The sequence below is a fragment of the Drosophila biarmipes genome, chromosome 2R (genome assembly GCF_025231255.1).
Source record: "Drosophila biarmipes strain raj3 chromosome 2R, RU_DBia_V1.1, whole genome shotgun sequence".
Lineage (NCBI taxonomy): Eukaryota > Metazoa > Arthropoda > Insecta > Diptera > Drosophilidae > Drosophila > Drosophila biarmipes.
The window spans coordinates 14,735,013-14,753,571 of NC_066615.1; the positions used below are offsets into that span (position 1 = coordinate 14,735,013).

The 18,559-nt window shown below is 48.2% G+C and overlaps 4 protein-coding genes across 6 annotated transcripts; 2 read left to right on the top strand and 2 right to left on the bottom strand.

Annotated features, from left to right (window-relative positions):
- Positions 1-1,549: 1,549 nt before the first annotated feature.
- LOC108036482 (NADPH oxidase 5) lies at positions 1,550-10,092 on the top strand. Its single transcript, XM_017112663.3, has 14 exons — positions 1,550-2,721; positions 4,051-4,145; positions 5,190-5,304; positions 5,361-5,579; positions 5,977-6,127; positions 6,188-6,398; positions 6,458-6,687; positions 7,065-8,292; positions 8,355-8,691; positions 8,770-8,943; positions 9,035-9,145; positions 9,202-9,407; positions 9,463-9,559; positions 9,617-10,092. Exons 1-14 carry the CDS (start codon positions 2,074-2,076, stop codon positions 9,812-9,814), a joined length of 4,020 nt encoding a protein of 1,339 aa, XP_016968152.1. The 5' UTR covers positions 1,550-2,073; the 3' UTR covers positions 9,815-10,092.
- On the bottom strand, positions 9,904-14,306 carry LOC108036481 (inhibitor of Bruton tyrosine kinase). Its single transcript, XM_017112662.3, has 8 exons — positions 14,057-14,306; positions 13,734-13,999; positions 13,102-13,675; positions 12,925-13,052; positions 12,727-12,870; positions 12,073-12,671; positions 11,207-12,015; positions 9,904-11,150 (listed from the first exon to the last, which is right to left on the bottom strand). The coding sequence occupies exons 1-8, from the start codon at positions 14,222-14,224 to the stop codon at positions 10,269-10,271; spliced, it is 3,570 nt and encodes a 1,189-aa protein (XP_016968151.1). The 5' UTR covers positions 14,225-14,306; the 3' UTR covers positions 9,904-10,268.
- A 190-nt stretch (positions 14,307-14,496) lies between these two features.
- On the bottom strand, positions 14,497-15,917 carry LOC108036215 (uncharacterized). 3 transcript variants are annotated; one of them, XM_044091932.1, is made up of 4 exons: positions 15,895-15,917; positions 15,658-15,692; positions 15,337-15,600; positions 14,497-15,280 (listed from the first exon to the last, which is right to left on the bottom strand). In XM_044091932.1, the coding sequence occupies exons 2-4, from the start codon at positions 15,679-15,681 to the stop codon at positions 14,867-14,869; spliced, it is 702 nt and encodes a 233-aa protein (XP_043947867.1). In that variant the 5' UTR covers positions 15,682-15,692; positions 15,895-15,917; the 3' UTR covers positions 14,497-14,866. The 3 variants fall into 3 exon arrangements, with proteins under 3 accessions (XP_043947867.1, XP_043947866.1, XP_043947865.1); XM_044091931.1 differs by having other exon boundaries at positions 15,769-15,905; XM_044091930.1 differs by having other exon boundaries at positions 15,765-15,905.
- A 58-nt stretch (positions 15,918-15,975) lies between these two features.
- LOC108036337 (transcription factor grauzone) lies at positions 15,976-18,558 on the top strand. The gene is made up of 4 exons (XM_017112379.3): positions 15,976-16,123; positions 16,222-17,581; positions 17,645-18,035; positions 18,094-18,558. The coding sequence occupies exons 1-4, from the start codon at positions 16,120-16,122 to the stop codon at positions 18,298-18,300; spliced, it is 1,962 nt and encodes a 653-aa protein (XP_016967868.1). The 5' UTR covers positions 15,976-16,119; the 3' UTR covers positions 18,301-18,558.
- The last annotated feature ends 1 nt before the right edge of the window (position 18,559 follows it).

Below are 18,559 nucleotides of genomic sequence, written 5' to 3' on the forward strand. Positions count from 1 at the left end.
ATCCTATCTGCTATAATATAACAGCATAAATGTCTTTTCGTTTCAAAAGAATAATAATAAATTTCAAGAACAATATATTCCTGAAAAAGATATAGAGGTGAGGATAAATGAAGATAACATCGATAAATAAATAGTGGCATTTAAATAGTTAGTTATTTAATCTGAGAATGTTTATTTTTTAATTTTACTAACATTATTTTTCAGAAAAAGTATTGTTTTGTTAAAAGTTTAAGAACGATTTCTCGTTCTTTTTCCTATAAAATATTTTATGTAGATCAATAATTATTATAATTATAACCATCAATACCTTATTGTTATTCATACAAAGCAATATACTTAAAAAATGCTACGTTTAAAAGTTAAATTCGATAATTTAATATTAACCTATGCTATATTAAATACTATATTATGTCCCTGGTACAAATTTATGTTCATCTTATAGTCAAAAATATAACCCACAATTAATTTTCCATATTTTTCCACCCCGCATTTCTCTCCGTGTGGCAACAAAGTAGCAACATTTAGGAAAACAAGACACGAGTCATAGCTGTTGCTCTACAAAGTATCCATATTATTGCCCTTTGGCGGAGACTTCACAGCTTCAGCATCAACTTCAACTTCACGAGCGTTCAAGGCGCTGCAATCGCTTATTTTAGATGGAATGGTGATGGGGCTTGATATGGGAGTGGGGAGGGGTGGGGGAGGCAGTTCAACGACTCGATAACAATAAGCTGTTGAAAGTATCAGAGCTTCAGCGGGTGGGGAAGTGTTGGCCCGACCTTGGGCCGGATTGACCGCTTAGAGCCGAGCTCTCGAATCTGAATTGGCCAAATCCGAGCCCGAATCCAATCACGCACTCACTTCCTGGCCAGCTGGCGTGACCCATTGCCATTGACCCAATATGCGATGAGTGCCAGAGCTGAGACCCATCTTAAACCCAAGCCCAGTGGCCATTCCGATTGCAGTTCGCAACAAAGGCGACGGTATGTGCCGTGCACTCTGGTCCGGGAATTCGGAAATAGACACGTTCGACTGCTCCGGCACATAAACAAGTTTGATTGTTACGAAACACGGGCATTGAAATTAAAAAATGAAGACGTCGCCGCGACACCTGAATTATTTGCAGCCCTTATCGAATAAGTACACAGAAGCCCCCGCTGTGAGTCGCAAAAACCAAATTAGAATATCGAGAATATCAGGCACCCATACACACATCGCCAGACCCGGGAGCAATCATCGCGCGTAGCAGCCATTTTATGAGTCGGATGTGTAGATACCCAGATACAAAGATACTTGCTCGAATACGTACTGTATCGGCTGGGACATTGCATGTCCATTCTAAAACTCGCTGGCCGGCAGAAGCCTGAAATATTGAACCGATATTGGGCAAACGCGTTTTCCAAAGCGTCCAGCGATCGGCTCAGTCTCGCTCACCCATACCCGTGCAACACCATGTAGCTGCGGCTATAGCACGCCGATCCGAGGCGATCCGAGGCCCTCACCTCACCTGCCTGGCTTTCGCTTTCAGTTGCTGCTCGCCGCTGCCGCCGATTGGTGTTGCTTCTTGCCTGAGTCGCGTCGTGTTGCTGCCGTGCCGTCGTCGTGTTGCTGTCGCACCGTCGTCGTGTTGCCGCCGTGTTGCTGTGCCTAAGCCCCCGACGCCAGGATAATACCCACTAACAGCCAGCCCCCACACACCTTTGGCCCGTATTGAACTTGAGTGTGGTTCAGTTTTCGAATTCCGAAGTCGTGTTGCCGCCGTGCAATACTCATATTGCTGCGGCTTTACCAAGGTGTTGCTGCTGTGCTTAGGGCAGTCAAACGAGGATAACACCTAGAAATAATAAGCCAAGCCTCCGGTACCTTAAATAAATAACAATTGTTGAAAATTCATAGCACTTAACTTAATTTTCAAAGTGGTGTTGCTGCTGTAAAATAGTGTTGCTGCCGTGTCTTAACCTCCCACTCAAGGATAATCTGATAACCCACTCTTTGGGCATGTGGTGAAACCGAGTGGGCAGTGTTTTCTGGTGATTACCCCTTAGTTAGTCGCCTCCTTCCCCCGAAAAGGACATGGACGCGGAACAGGATTCGAGTAACCACCGCGGTTCGGTCTCCTCCAGCCGCTCCCTGGAGATACCCGCCACTCCCTCGCGATCGCCCAAGAAAGTGTCCTTCTCCGATGAGCTGCCCCAGTCGCAGACTCCTGCCCAGCAGCCCATCCAGCAGCCAGCTCCCACGGGTGTGAGTCACGTGCTCCAACAGGCTGCCCAGTATCTGGAGAGATTGCATGGCGCACGCGATTCCCCCGAGGAAGCGATTGCCGAGGAAGTGCAGCCAGCTGGTGCTAGTGGTAGTGATAGCAGCGCCAGCGAAGCGGCCATTCTGCACCTGAATGCAGTGGACTCCAGTGCTGATGAACCGGCGGCAATCGTGGCCAGCTCGCCGAGTATTCTTGTTGCCAGCGCTGGCAAGCAGGAAGCGATTGCCAGTGCCAATGGAAGTGGGAATGGGAACGGGAATGGAAATCCGAATCAGCGGCAATCAAATTTGTACATGGAACGATACAACCTCAATTTAGATAAGAACTGCAGCTCCATGGAGCTGGAGGCGCGCCGGGAGAAGCAGCGCTGGCTGCTCATATCCGAGTGCAGTGCTCTTTTCGACGAGGGCGAGGGCAAGCACACAAGGGAGGCCTTCCGCAAGCTCTTCCTGGACGAGGTGAGTCCTTCGGGGAGGATCCTTGAAAGTGAAATTTAAAAACAAATTAATAAAATTAACGAAAAACATGATCCTGGACATAAATTTGTGGTGTAGTCAACATTTTTAATAGTACTAAAAAACATATTACATCTAAATGTTCTTATAAAATCAAGAAGAAAGTGATGTTAAAAAAATTAATAAAAAGAAAAAATAAAAAATCTAAAAAACTAAACTTTAATAGATAAAAGCAGGGTGCTACAAATAAATCCGTAGTATAGCCAACACCAACAACCAAAACAAATATAATATATATAAAAAAACAAGATCTTAAAAAAAAGTTCTTCAAGATGATATTGAGTCTGAAACCTTTTTTTGAATATATAACAAAACGCCCATCCAATGGTTCCCATATTACTAAGCTGGTACTTCAAGGTGAAAGTGATATTCGGTCCCCCTCTTTTAATAAGAAACCCATCACCAATGACTCCCCCTCGAAAACGTAAATGCTGTAATATGCGGCGAAAACTATAAATTAGGTCCCGATCGGCTAACAGCCAGGCTAAAAACGACATATTTATTTATGTTCTGTTGATACCGCATTAAAAACAATCTAGTTTCCTGCGACTGGCCATAAATTACATCATCACACGGATCCAAATAGGTGGGATTTGTGTTGGGAATGGGAGTCGGAGTGGTAATGGATATGGGTCTCGAGAAGTGCACTCCAGACCGCCTGACCTTGTGCCACTTATTCTGTGGTCCTTTACCCGATCGCTGGTCGATCGTAAAACCCGTTTTGGTTGATGGGCTTGGGTTTTTGCGGCTGGTGTTTATTTTGTTTCGCCGGAGCGGCCACGAGTATTTTGTTTTATGGGCTCCCCGAAAGCCGTTCAACCAGTCAGGGCTCATCCGTTAAATATGCACATTTTTCATCATCGCCGGGAGATCTCCCGTCTCCCATGGATCGCCGACTGTGACCAAATGCAAAAGACGATGCGAAGATGCGCTTCGATTTGCAGACAATGCTGGGCGCTCATGATCGTGAGATCGAATGCCATTTAAATATTAATAGGCGGCTAATTTATGCCATTCGTCTTCCTCACTACCGCATGCTTATGTGGGTACTATATACCCCGATTCGTGGGACCAGAACACCCACTTGATTATGCTCATTACGTGGGTAATACCCTCGGTAAACACTCGCCGCCTGAATAAATCTTCGATGGTGGGGCATAAACAAATGCTTCTACAAACAATGCGAACGTAAATTAATTAACACTTGGCCAGAAGCGCAGGAGACGCATAAATTCATCGCTTTACAACTTGTTTTTTCGGTCTTACTTACAGGAATTCCAGCAGAAGCTCTTCCAGCTGTTTGATCTCGAGCGGAATGGCCATTTGCTGCAAGATCGCTGGATCGAGCACCTCAAGGGTCGTCTAACGTAAGTGTGGGTTGCTCGAGGAGGCGGAGGCGAAGGATGCTCCTCTGAGATCGCTGCTGCTGCTGCTGCGACGGTGCCAAAACAATTAGCTCGCCTTGGCAAAAAGAGCCATCCGATGTGGTACACTTCGATCCGATGCGACGCCATCCGATCCACGCGGATCCCTCCACACACGCACCTGGCTGGCGTGCTCCAGGCATTCCAGCTGCGCCGACCAGAAGCCCCAGATGCCAGATGCCAGTCGCCAGTTGCCAGCTCCGTTCCCAGACGATGTCCGTTGCCCATGGCGATGCTATCTGCGCCGTGTGTTAACATATACAACAGCTAACATAGTCCGCGTGCCTCGACAGTTGGCTCTGGCCTGGAACTGGGCATCTGGACTGCTCCGCTCTGCTCTGCAGCCAGCAACTGTCATGGGCTGCCTGTCGTAATGAAGTCATTCAAATACAAATATAGTGCGAGCAGCAGCGAGATCAGTGGATGCGGGGGGATGGGTATCAGGATCGGTATCGCGTGCACAGAAAAAAAAGAAAACAACATCATATCGTATCACCTACTATATTTATAAAGCCAGCTCCAGAACAATTAAAACCGAACAACATCATCATGCCTTGTAAAAGTACACACTTCTCTTCAAACACTAATCAAAATAATTAGGCGTTCGGCTGCCAAGTGCTGATGGAGTACACATGTAAATCAGCAAATGGAATCAGCCAAGATACAGATGGAAAAATATGTGTCAGTAAAACAGGCTATTGAATTTCGAGTTCCAGTTTTTTAGCGCATATTTTCGATAGTATCTTATTGAGTGATTCAACTTCATAAATCAGTTTTATATGGTTCTTATCAGCGAAGGCATTCATTATTTTCCAAATCAATTTCAAGATTTATTTGCATGACTCATTTTGAAATCAAAGGATTTTCGGAATATCGTTTTCTGGCTAAATGTTTTTCTGTGTAGCTGTACCAAGAGCGGTGGGAGTAATTATATTGGGTATCGTAAAATTTAAAGTGTTTATATGTACGTATATTGGCCTCTTTCAGCGACGATCGCCAGATGGACTTCGCCGAACAGATCGAGTCGGTGGCCTATGTGATCTGCGGTGAAAACAAGAGGGTTAGCTTCAAGAACTTCCGCGATATCTGGCACACGAGGGGGGTAGGTGCTTACTTTTAAGTTGAGAAATGACTTTAAGTCCTTAACTCCTCCCTTAGGTTCTTGACAAGCTCTACCGCCTGATAGAGGTGGATGGCAGCAACTTGGTGTCCACCAACCAGGTGATGGAGTTCATTTCCCACCTCACCAACTCCCGACCCAGGACCGGATTCGACAAGAGCTCGCTGGCCCGGCTGGAACAGCTCTTCCGCACCACCGTGGGGAACGAGCAGGAGATCCGAAGGGAGGAGTTCCAGAAGATAGTCACCTCAAAAAACGTGAGTTGCGGGAATGAGTCAGAAACTGAAATACTTGGCTACAGGTGGTTTTTGCTCAAATATGTAATTGTTAATAATCAACTAGCTTTTAAATATAACTAAAAATATGAAGAAAAAAATGTGTTAATTTTCTGACAATAGAAATTACAGTTGTAAGCTTTTGAGATACATTTTCATTTTACTTTACTAATATAATATTTATAAATTGTAATTTCCTGGAAATGTATTTTTAAATTTCTCCTCTTATAACAAGTTTATAACAGCTTTTTAATAAAAAAATAAAAACATAAAAAAAATTAACTTAAAACTTAATTTTGACATTTTACTAATTAAGAAAGTAGTGAACGGTCCTACCTTAAGGAAATATTGCAATATAGCTTTCTATCTTTTTCCACAGCCCTTCTTCACGGAGCGCGTCTTCCAAATCTTCGACAAGGACAACTCGGGCTCCATTTCGCTGCAGGAGTTTATCGATGCGATACACCAGTTCTCTGGTCAGTCGGCCGATGACAAGATCCGCTTTCTGTTCAAAGTCTACGATATTGATGGTGGGTTTACAAATTTAAATCAGGCTTCCCTTCTGATCCATCCTCTCTCCGACTTACCAGGCGACGGACTGATCCAGCACAAGGAGCTGCACGATGTCATACGACATTGCATCAAGGAGAACGGAATGGAGTTCTCCGAGGACCAGATCGAGGACCTCACCAGCGCCATGTTCGAGGATGCCGATCCCCATAACAGTGGAGAAATCACCTACGAGGCGCTGAAGAACCAGCTCCATAAGCACGGCGGTCTCCTGGAAAACCTCAGCATAACGTGAGAACTGAAAGGGGGAAAAAAGGATCTAAGGAACTAACTTAAATATAATACTGTAGAATCGATCGCTGGTTAGTGCCCATCGCGGAGGATCGCCAGGCGGGAGGAGCTGCTAAGGGGGGATTCTGGAACTCCCTGCCCCACCAGTTCTCGCTGGCCTACATGAAGAACAACCAGGTCTTCGTCACGTACCTCTTCTTCTACATAACCGTCAACCTGTGCCTCTTCGTTTCCCGTGCTATTCAGTACCGGGCTAGCAATGGATTCGTCATCATAGCCAGAGCTTGTGGTGAGTACTGGTACTGACCCGACCGCAAAAACCTACCTTCCTATAATAGATAAGTGCATTTTATGACCTTTCATTGGACTAACCAGGTTAGTCTAACTACATTTTAAAACCACGATAAATCTGCTCCGTATCTGCGTAAACTCTCTTGTTTTATTAGGAAGCCATAGAGAAAATGGTAGTTTATGTTTTAATAGCGTAGTAAAAGTTTAAATTAAGTGAAGCAGTTGGTTGAGGTAGCTAATATCGGTTTTATATGATCATGAATTTTACTGGGTTAATGCATCCTGGGCAAACCGAACATAAACGATCTTAGTTTCAAGAATTTATAATGTAATATGTTTTGTGAGATTTATATTAAATATACTTTCCAACCCAAGGACAATGCCTGAACTTCAACTGTGCCTGGGTGCTGGTCCTGATGCTGCGGCACTCCCTGACCTATCTGAGGGGACGTGGTCTGTCCTCGTACCTTCCGCTGGATCATCACGTCTATCTGCACAAACTGACCGGCATCACAATCTCCGTCTTCAGCCTGGTACACACGATTATGCATCTGTTCAACTTCTCCATAATCGTGATCAACGATCCGAACATTAATGCCGGACACTACACCATCGGCGAGTGGCTGCTCACAGATCGTCCTGGACTGTTTGGCCTGATCCCGGGCTGTGCGAATCCCACGGGGGTAGCTCTGCTGGCCATCCTGATGGTGATGTTCGTGTGCTCACAGCCCTTCGTGAGGCGAAAGGGCAGCTTCGAGGTGTTCTACTGGACGCATCTGCTGTACGTGCCCTTCTGGGTGCTGTGCCTCTTCCATGGCCCCAACTTCTGGAAGTGGTTCCTGCTGCCGGGACTCGTTTACATAGTTGAACGAGCCCTGCGCTTCATTTGGATGCGGGGTGAGCATGGCAAGACGTATATCAGCTCCGGACTGCTGCTGCCCTCCAAGGTGGTGCACCTGGTGATCAAGCGACCGCATCACTTCAACTTCCGACCCGGAGACTACGTCTTCGTGAACATCCCGGCCATTGCCAACTACGAGTGGCATCCATTCACCATCAGCTCGGCCCCCGAACAGGAGGACTACATGTGGTTGCACATACGCACTGTGGGCGAGTGGACCAATCGTCTGTACCGCTACTTCGAGAGGGAGCAGCAGAAGATCCAGCAGGGTGGCTCTTCGCAGGAGATTCCTCAGCACATGCACGCGATTCCCACGCCCAGCTTCATGCTCCTTAATGAGGCACGTAATCCAGCGCTGGCAGGGGAAAGATCTGCCACACCGCAAACGGATTTTCTGGCCAAGAATCTGGCCGTGCAGGCTGTGCCGCCAGTGCGCCCGCCTCGACAGAATCGAAAGCCCACGGCGGGAGCTTCTCCAGATACTCCAGCCACAGGGGTAAACCGCATACGCAGCATCAAGAAGAGTCTGCAGCGCACTTTCTCCCGGAAGGAGACGGTGGAGCCCAAGAAGGGCACTCCAAATGGAGCTTTTCTTGCTGATTGCGAACGGGAGGAGTCCAGCCTCAAGCAGAGACCACTGGAGAAGAGCATCTCCCTGCCGGACATCAGTGTGAAGAGCAAAAAGAGGAGTCGCCTCAAGGCGTAAGTATTGGCTATAGATAGAATATCAATCATCGACTTACCTTTCTCCTATCCTATTCCAGCCTTAGAGCCCTTGGTCGCTCCGAATCCGAGTCTGCCTTCGATGAGAAGCGTGTGCGTCGGGCCAGGAACAACAGCGTGGGATTGGCCTACCTAAGTCCGCAGAACAAGTCCCTGGCGCAGAGTTTCCGCTACATGCGCACCAAACCGACGATCATCGCCTTCAAGACGCCCAGCATGGAGGAGCGGGAGCATCAGCTGACTGCCGGAGAAGCCAATGGAGCAAGTCCGGCCAGCCGGGCGGAACAGGGCCAGCTGGGTGCCAAGATGGATCCGGTGGACAAGTCACAGGTGGCCCGTCTCAGTTTGGCGGGGGAGGTGGCCTCCAAGCCGCTGGAGGTAAGTTGCCGGCTCCTAAGCGCCCTTAACTAACTCATCCAAGCCACTAATTGCGAACCAAATTAATTCGAACCAAAGGACCAAACACAAACGGGATCCGGCAGCAGAAAGTCCATTCTGCGGCGTCCCACTTTCCTGCGCTCCCTGTCCACCTCCATAAATAACCGATCAGGCGGAGGCGGTGGCGGATCAACTGGTAGCTCCACAACTAACAGCGGTGGCAAAGTCACACTCGATGCGGGAGTCATGGAGGTGCGGGTTACACCAACACACATACCAAAGGCCAACCAAGGGCTAACCCACTAACCTAAACCTAATGCTAATATTGTGTTCCTCCTCCTAGATCTTCATTGACGGTCCGTATGGAGCGCCCTCCAGTCACATCTTTGGGGCTCAGCATGCTGTGCTTATAGGCACAGGCATTGGAGTCACTCCATTTGCCTCCATCCTGCAGGTATATCAGCTTTATATAATCCTTGATCCAATTTTATAACTCGATCCCCTGGACAGTCCATTATGCATCGATACTGGAAGGCCAGGCACAGCTGCCCGAGGTGCCAGTTCGAGTGGGCCAGTGAGATACCCAAGTCTGTGATGAACCTGCGCAAGGTGGACTTCTTTTGGATAAACAGGGATCAAAGGTCCTTCGAGTGGTTCGTCAATCTGCTGTCCCAACTGGAAATCGAGCAGGCTGAGCTGGGCGGAGCCATGGAGCGGTGAGTTCAGCTAAAAGTGTCTGTTGAGAGAAGTAAGCCAATGGTTTCTCCTCAGCTTCCTGGACATGCACATGTACATAACGAGTGCCCTGCAAAGAACCGACATGAAGGCAGTGGGGCTACAACTGGCATTGGATTTGCTGCACGAGAAAGTGAGTCCAGAAAATAGACCATGAACTACTCCATTCCTAACTACTTATCCTTACCAGGGCAAGCGGGATCTGATCACTGGCCTGAAGACCCGCACCAATGCCGGCAGACCCAACTGGGATAAGGTCTTTAAGCAGCTGCAGGCCCAGCAGAAGGGCAAGGTCACCGTCTTCTATTGCGGCCCACCACAGTTGGCCAAAACGCTCAGATACAAATGCGACCAGTACGGATTCGCCTTTCGTAAGGAGTGCTTTTAAACAAGTCACATCGCTCGCCTCCGTCCATCTCCCGTCCAGTTCCATCTGCTCCATCTCACTCTGTGTCAAGCCCCCCCTCGTTCATCGTGTTCTCATTTGCATAAGCAACGGGTTTATTTCGGGTCCGGTTCGGTTTAGCTTAGCTTAGATGGCTATTTATTCGTCTCCTGTCTTGTTGCCTCATTGTTGAGTGTGTCCCCCAGCTTGTAAATATCTATATCTATCTGTATAATCTATGTGCTCATGCAATAAAGTTTGTTACCCAATGTGCCGTCCAATTCCCGATTGCATCTGGTTCAGAGCGAGTACATCGTGAGCTTCTTTGCAGGCGGCTCCGAGTTCTACATTTGATGCCCCGGTCGCAGTAGAACGCTTCAAAGTCCCTCACAATTCGGACACTCAAATAAAAACAAAATCTACAAGACAAACACTGCACTAAGCTACCTGTTCCGCATTACTGCCTCAGCCAGGTGCTGAAATTGATGTCACTGGGCCTGGACATGCGGGCTATGGTTATAGTCTCGTCATCGATGTTGTCCACGTTGTAGAACTCCCTCAGCTCGGCAATGGCAGTCTCCTCGATCTGCGTGTGAACCAATGATTTGTTTCTCATCCGCTCGTAGGATTCCCTCTGTCTCCTCTCATCCGCCAGGATGCGCGAGAAGCTCTGCCCGTGCTCCGCGGGTGTGGTGGAGGAGGCGGCCTGCCCTCTCATCATATTGGCAAACGAAGTTGGATCCGAACTGCTTCCAGTGGTCGGAGATGTGAACGAGTCATTGAACGAGCCCGACGGAGTGGCAGTTACCCCCCAGGCATTGGGCACAGCCACTGGAGTGGTGGCTTGCTCCACCAGGGGTGGGTTATTGGCCCGCCAACTCTTCGATTCGGAGGAAAGACGCTTCCGCTGCTTTTGCGACAGTTTCTGCGACTGGGGCGTCAAGGAGCTAAAGTCAAGGTTGTAGCTCTTGCTCAACGGCGTGGTGGATTCCGTTTCAGAGGAGGATGGCGGAGGCGTTTGCTCCTTCAGGGACTTCCTTTCAATGGGAATCAGTTCAGGAGCAGGTGGCTCTTCCTGCTTAAGTGTGTTGTTTACTTTAAAAGCAGTTTCAGCCTGTTTCCGCTTTTGATCCTTCTTGTCCACCACTCGCGACCAGTTTTTAGCCTCATTGCGAGCGCTGTCCTGGGGTGATGTCGGCACCTCTGATCCCGGAGCCGATTCACTAACGCTTAGCGATCTCATCATACTGGATATGGCTTGCTGTTCATACTGGTGACGTGCTCCCTGCTTGCGCAAATCCCTTTGCTTATGCTTGGCGGCCTGCTTGAGCTTGGATTCCTAAAAAAACGAAATCAAATTAGACCGAATTCAAAGATTGATATGGAAACACAAACCGCATCCATTCTGTAGTCCAGATCCACCTCACAACCGTCAACGAAGCTGAGCAATAGCTCATCTTCTATAGCCTCTGAGAATGGGGTTATTTGCCGATAGTCAAACACCCTTTTAAACATCGTTCGGTAGTGCTCGTTTAGGCATCTCAGGGTCTCTCCATCGCACTGCTCAATACTGCGATAGCAAAGCACTCTTGCCAGATTTTGGCAAATGAAATCCATGCAGCCCTTCTGCAGCAGTTTGCAGTTGTACATGGCGGCAAACTCCAGCATCTCGCCGCACTTTCGTATGCTAATTTTGTCCAGGATGAGAGACTCGCACACGTTCTGTAGAGACTCAATAAAGTACTGGTCGCATATGGTGATCATGTTGTAGAGGAAAGTCTCCAGGTAGCCCTGCTTGCAGAAGCCCTCTGTTTCCAGGCTGTATAGGTAGTCTAGAACCGGCTCCATGTACTCCGCGGGAACACCCTCCATGGTGACAGAAGAGCGTTCCGCCCAGGAGTGCATAAACATCATCTCGAAATACTCCAAACGTGCCACCAACATGCACTTATGAGCCTCTAGTATCTTTCCGTCCTCGCACACAATCCTCACATCGTAAAGCTCCGGATAATCAGAACGATATAAGCGATTAAACCGCTGACGGATATTGACCATTGGGAATTGGTGGTCACGCACGTAGCTCTGCACGTACTTGACCAGTTCGACTAGTTGAAACTTTTCCAGATGTGGAAGGAACATCTCACAGGTGCGCGTGCGCTGTTGAGGGTTCGCGGGCCCCAGACTTTGCTGGATGCAGTCGATATCTAAATAAGATATTTCAGTTATCAATAGGAACTTGCTCGATTATAATCTCAGTTTACCATCCTCTGTTGGCCAGTAACTAGTGTAGATGTACTTTAAAATCAATTCAAACATTTTCCCCGTTAAATGCTCCAAATTGAGATAGATGTCCTTGTCCAGATAACACCGTATGAGCTCCCTAAGGCCTGGCGCTCGACTGTAAATGATGAACTTGTGGGCTGCGAACTTCTCGCCATCCACATGGAACACTACATCGTGGACAGCATCACAGTCGCTGGTCTCGTGGAGTAGCCTCTTGAAGCTGTGCTCCCTGCGTGGCAGTGCGGGCTTTCGGAAGTACTTGGTGTGCGACTCCTGTAGAACTGCAAAGGAGGAGAAGCCTTCATCGCAGAAAATGTCGTTGGCGCGGTCGATGTTCGGCACTCGCTGCAGTTCGATGCGGATCACATGCTCCCGGGAGATTTCCGTTTTGTTCTGATCGTTGTCCTGCCAGATGTCCAGATTGGCCCGGGACTTTTCCTGCAGCCCTGACGCCGGCAGGGCGATCTGATTGCACTTCCCCCGATAAACGCAGCCATCCCCGGAGAGCACCATCACTTGATTGCACTTGTACAGGATTTTCTTGATTTGAGGCAGGCGGATAGGTGAAAAATTACATCTGCAAAGGGAGGACATAAATATTAAGGAGTGTTTAACTCTCTTGAGTTTCTTACCTGTAAAACTGTTGAGTATTCTCGTACCATAAGTACACCACATTCGTCTCAGTCAGCATCAAAAGCTTCAGAGCCGCCGCCGAGCCTTTGGTGGAGTTCTTAAGGTTGCCACCCATCACCGATATGCTCTTGAGATCTTCGTAGCTGGTTGGGTTTCACATTGTAACATAAAACGCCATTATAAGAAAGCAAACTCACTTGGGCGTCTTAATATATCTAGTTTTGTCTGCATAATACAGAGTAATCATCTTCTCCTCGCTGTAAATTACTGTGGCTGCATTGTTGGCCTCCACAAAGCGGATGGTAGTCCTGGCAGGCAGCTTTATCTGCAGGAAAGTCCATTAGAGGCTGCCAAAATACATGGCAATAACTCACCAGTGTGGGCACCATAATGCTCGGCGTGTTGGCACTAATGCCAAACTGGCCCTGATTGGCCCCCCACACGTAGACACACCTGCTGCCGTAGGCTATCGAGTGCTGATCGCAGGCGATCACGCGCACCAGATCGCTGGCACCTTTGTCACGCAAGGCGACCACTTCCTTGAACTGGGTGAGGTGCTCGCCGGCATCACGCACGCCCAGCTGATGGTCTGTATTCAGGCCGCAGGCGAAAACCAGCGAGCGCTGCGTGAGCACCAGCGAGTGCTGGCGGGACACACTGATGTGCCGTATGGAGTCGTCACCCAGTTTTGAGGAGACCTTCACCCTCTTGGGGGCAGGCAGGCTGTTCTCCATTCCGATGCCCAGGCGACCGCCTTTGCCATGACCCACCGCGTACAGGTGACCCTTCTTGTCGCAGAACAGACTGTGGTAGGCGCCCAGGGCCACCTGCTCCAGAAACAGGTTGGACTTGCGGAAGAAGTCCACTGCCTGCGGGGCATTGGTGTTCTGCTCGTTGCCAATGCCCAGGTTGTAGTTCTTGTTGGAGCCCCAGACCAGGACATCGTTCCTAGATATATAAGAGGTAAGGTACAATGGAAATCATCAGCTTCCTGGCCTTCACTCACTGGGAATCCGTGGCGAACTCTTCATCATCGCACTTCCGGCAGATGGCCTGCAGGGGACACCTGGTGTCCTCGTCCAGGAGATCCAAGCTGGCCCCGTAGCGAAGCAGCAGGACGGCACAGTCTATGGAGCCGTAGTAGAGGGCTCTGTGCAGTGGACTACTTCCCGACTCGTAGTCCTGACCATTGATGTATGCTCCATGGTTGAGCAGCCACTCCAGAATCTCGTAGCGCGCCGTGGAGGCGGACATGTGCACCGCCGATCGGCCCTATCATTGGGAGATATATATAGGAGCTTCTAGGGGTATTCCTATTTCACCACCCACCAGGTCGTCTAGAATATTGGCGAAATTTCCGCACGTCTTGAAAATAAAAGCCGCCAGCTTCTGGTGGTCAATGGAGCGCTTCGTCAGCGCGGCGGTGATGGTGTTTCCATGCTGGCGGAGTCTGCACTTCGTGGTGCAGTCGTATTCCTGGCTCCTGGCGGCTGACATCGGATAATTTATAAATAAACGCCGGGATATCAACCTTTTTACGTGGATTATTTTGCTTTGGCTCGCGCAGAAGTGTGACCAGGTGGTAAAAAGCGATGGAACCTAACCGAAAAACTAGCCTTAAACTACGGAACCGCTTAATTTAAAAATAAAAAAATCTTCCCCTATTAATAGTTTTAGGAAAACCATCCTTATCATCAATAAAAATTGAATAATGGCAATGTAAAACATATAAAAATATAAAGTGATGCCACCAATAAAACATCTAGGCGTTTATATTTTCGAATCCGTTTCCTTAGCTTATTTTTATTTTAATTCATTTATAAAATTATAATACATCTAACACGAGTTAGTTCTATTTAATCAATGCAACTTTGATTTGGCAACTTAGTATAACCTATAAGTTAAAGTACTAAGGAAAATAAAAGAAAAATGTAACACATACATATATTATTACTGGTAAAGTAAAAATAAAAAACTTCTTAAAATAGAAAGTGCACTGCATTTTCCCTTAAGTTACAAAATTCACAACGAACCGATATGTAACTAAGCAGAAGTTCTTAAGCAAAAACGTAAACTTAATGTACTTTCCATGAGAATATGACTTACTGTTAAGTTTACTAATATTTATGATATATTTTGTCACGCCATTGCGTTTTGGTTGATTACGGGCAGTCGCAGTATTCGCTTCTTAATAATGATAGGATTTTCGTTGCTCCCTCGCTGTCGCAAGATGGATCTTCCCGCAACTGAGATGACACCATTCCTCTTAATTATGGAGTAAACACACACTTCTTTGGGAGCCTGCTTTCGGGATCTGTCAAAATTACGAACACGTGGTCTCGACGTTGGCTTGTTGGAATAGGAAACGTCTACGGACGATACATTATTTTGCTTAATGGGGCTGATAAAGTTGCGAATCCATGTTTTTCCGGTGGGCTTGACAGGTTCGCTTTTGAGTATAAATTGTGTAGGAGGTGTAGGTGAATTATCCGCAGTACTTTTCGGAGGGATGGATGGCGCAGTTTTAGGTGGCTTCCAGGGGCGAACTTTACCCTGTGTAAACAGATACATCTTAGTGCTTGAAGGACCATAGTTCTGAGCTTAATTACCGAACAACAATGCAGTTTCTGAGCCTTGAGCGTGTCTGCTATGAGTAAGCCGCATTTACACTCGGCATACCCGTAAATCCTGTACAAAGGACCCCTTCGCTTGATGCTGAAGCACTTCTTGACGTGGGACAAGCGGTTTTTGAACGACACCATTGATATTCCACATCCTGGACACTCCAACATCTCCACCAGCTCCCCGGTGGTGTACCAGATGGATTCCTTGAGCTCCACGGAGAAGGGATTGCCATCGCAGGTTTCCTTGCTCTGGGAAGGAGTGTAAGTTTAGTGTTTATATGGATTGAGTGTGTACTATAGTCTCACCAAAACATTTTCTGAACCCGACATGTTAGGAACTTCTGAAAATAAGAAAGTGAAAACGTAAACAAATGGTATTATGCGATGGTCATCAGTTATCTATATTTCCCCACTTGCTTTTGTGACTTTTCGGCACAGGAGTGTTTCTCTGGATCTTTTTTGTTGAAAGAACTCAGTTCCACTGCGAATGCAGCTTAATTTGGCTCAAAAATTGTAAATAATAACAATAACTTTTTTAACCACCTTTAGAGTGACCAGCGCTTCGGCAGCTGCAGGCAACGATAACCCCTATCGTTATCGGCAGTGTTGCAAAAGGCCCGCAGCTTGCACTGCTATTGTGAACTGAAAAAACAGCTGGGGGCTTTGAGTGCACTTCGGTTTTAAACAAATTAGTAAATAAAGAACTGCATTTTACAAGAAAATCTTTAGATGGCTTTGAACTTTCAATAACAAAGGCTACAAATCGCAATGGGTAAGCTTGCGGCGCTGAAGGGATCTGGAATAGAAAGCGGTTCCTGCCCAACATGGTGATGCTAAATTGTTAACATTGCACTCAACTATTTGCAACAGATTCCTCTTCGTGCTGCTTACTCTGCATGTGCGAGTATCCGGCCATGATGGGGGACTACATCGACGTGCAGTCCGCGCGGGCGGTCCAACTGGAGGTGGCCAGGATCGTCAACCAGCACTTTCCCTTCCAGATCAGCAAGGAGAGCCACGACAGGATTTGCGGGCGCTGCTGGAAAACCGTCTCCGACTTTCACACATTGCACGAGTTCGTGAGTGCAGCGCAGCATTCCTTGCAGGAGACCAAAGTGCTGCTCATGGAGGATGACCCCCTCACACAAGCTACTTCCTCCTTTCCGGAAACTCTGAAGCTGCCAACTCTGGAGGAGGAGCGGTTGCAGGAGCCACCGGAACCCCTTGATGGGCGAAATTTCTTTTACCCGGAGGTCAAGATAGAAGAACACGAGCTGGACCACCTACCCCGCATCGAGATCCTGGAGAGCACCGCCAACACGCAAGAATCTCAGGATCCAGTGGAAGGTACAGCCAGGCGCTTAAGGAAGCGTCTTAAGGCAGAGGAAGGAGCTGCTGGGGACAAGGATAAGGATGAGGATGACGTAGAAGAAACTGCAGAGCCGGCGCCGCCCAAAAAGAGACGAGGTCGTCCCCGGAAAGCAGACACAGCAATCGCCCCTGCCCAGAAACCTACGGAAGACATCAAACTTGACCTTAAGGCAGAGGAGCTCGACGAGTTCTTGGAGGAGTCCACGGACCCCGATTTCTCAGGCCTGTTGCACAGCGACGACTCCTCCGAGGACAACTACGGAGGCAGTGATGCCTCCGACTCTGACTTCGAACTAGACAATCCCGAAAAGCAGGAGTTTGCCGTGCTGCCCAAGCGAACGGTGGTACGCCCCAAGAAGTACAAGAAGCGGACGAAACCGGCAGAGCCGAAGGTGCGCATGTCGCGCGAGCTGCTGGAGCAGCGCAAGAAACAGCAGGAGGAGTACGACGTCATCATCGCCAAGTTCTTCACCAACGTGCTGCCGTGTGCCATCTGCAATCTGCTGGTGCACAACTTCACCGAGATGCAGCGCCACCACCGACTGACCCACCAGGTGGATCCCGGCTACATGATGTGCTGCGGCCGCAAGTTCACGCAGCGCAAAGTGCTGGCCGAGCATGTGCTCGTCCATTGGAATCCTGACCACTTTAAGTGCAGCGTGTGCGAGAAGTCATTCCAGAATTCAAGGCACCTGGAGTCTCACCAGCAGGTGCACATGGATCCAGCCATCAAACTGACCTTCAGCTGCGACCTGTGCTCGAAGACCTTCCTCAGCAAGACGGCCATCGACTACCACAAGCTGAACAAGCATGTGCCCAAGTCGGAATTCAAGTTCACCTGTACCGAGTGCAATAAGAAGTGGGTTTAGTCTTTCTCCACCTTTCACTCCTAGTTTAATTTTAATATAACATTCTCCAACAGATTCCTTACCGAGCGCAAGCTGAAGAACCACATGAGCTCCATGCACGACCCAGAGAGCACCATCATCTGCGACAAGTGCGGCAAGCAGATGCGCACCAAGATCATCCTAAAGAAGCACCAGGAGCTGATGCATTCGGACAAGCCGCGTCCGGAGCCGGAGCTGAAGCAGTGCCAGATTTGTGGCGCCTGGCTGAAGGGAATGACCGGTCTGAAGCAGCACATGAAGAGCATCCATGTGGAGAGTGCGGGAGAGCACCGTTGCCACATCTGCGCCAAGGTGTCTCCAAATGCCAGGGCTCTCCGGCGTCATATCTACCACAATCACGAGTGCGAGCGCAAGTTCAAGTGCACCATGTGCGAGAAGGCCTTCAAACGGCCGCAGGAGCTGAAGGTGAGTTCAAGATGCCCTCTGAAGGCCTTGTTTGATCACTCTTGTAAAATCCCTGCAGGAACACACATCCACCCACACCGGCGAGGTTCTTTACACCTGTCCGAATTGCCCGATGACATTCTTCTGCAGCGCCAACATGTACAAGCATCGCCAGCGATTGCACCGCGCCCAATACGAGGCGGACAAGAACCAGCCCAAGCCCCCCAATATCCTGAAGATATCGCGCAACGCCTCCTCGCAAAACAAGCCCAAACAGGAGATCTAGCACATAAAGATAATTATTCAAAGCAAACGTCTTTTTTCACTTTCACAGAATTCGATCTAAATTGTTAAAAACTATTATAATTAAATCATATTTAACACGACTTTTCAATGTTTTTCCTTTATAGGAATTACTTTCTTTTGAGTAAATCTAATCTGTGAAAGTCAAAAAACGTTTTTTCCCCTAGCTGTAGGACAAAAGTATTGAATAAATGAGAACTGGACTCGGCTCCAGTCCAAAATCAATTGACAACAAAACAAAG

Coding starts and splice junctions, on each gene's coding strand:
- LOC108036482 (XM_017112663.3), top strand. CDS start 2,074: ATGGACGCGGAACAGGATTCGAGTAACCACCGCGGTTCGGTCTCCTCC. Junction 5,305..5,360: donor ATATCTGGCACACGAGGGGG/GTAGGTGCTTAC, acceptor CTCCTCCCTTAG/GTTCTTGACAAGCTCTACCG. Junction 8,692..8,769: donor TGGCCTCCAAGCCGCTGGAG/GTAAGTTGCCGG, acceptor TTCGAACCAAAG/GACCAAACACAAACGGGATC.
- LOC108036481 (XM_017112662.3), bottom strand. CDS start 14,224: ATGTCAGCCGCCAGGAGCCAGGAATACGACTGCACCACGAAGTGCAGA. Junction 13,676..13,733: donor GAGTTCGCCACGGATTCCCA/GTGAGTGAAGGC, acceptor TTATATATCTAG/GAACGATGTCCTGGTCTGGG. Junction 12,871..12,924: donor AGATATATTAAGACGCCCAA/GTGAGTTTGCTT, acceptor AAACCCAACCAG/CTACGAAGATCTCAAGAGCA.
- LOC108036215 (XM_044091932.1), bottom strand. CDS start 15,681: ATGTCGGGTTCAGAAAATGTTTTG. Junction 15,601..15,657: donor CGGGTTCAGAAAATGTTTTG/GTGAGACTATAG, acceptor ACTCCTTCCCAG/AGCAAGGAAACCTGCGATGG. Junction 15,281..15,336: donor AGAAACTGCATTGTTGTTCG/GTAATTAAGCTC, acceptor CTGTTTACACAG/GGTAAAGTTCGCCCCTGGAA.
- LOC108036337 (XM_017112379.3), top strand. Junction 17,582..17,644: donor TGTACCGAGTGCAATAAGAA/GTGGGTTTAGTC, acceptor ATTCTCCAACAG/ATTCCTTACCGAGCGCAAGC. Junction 18,036..18,093: donor AACGGCCGCAGGAGCTGAAG/GTGAGTTCAAGA, acceptor AAATCCCTGCAG/GAACACACATCCACCCACAC.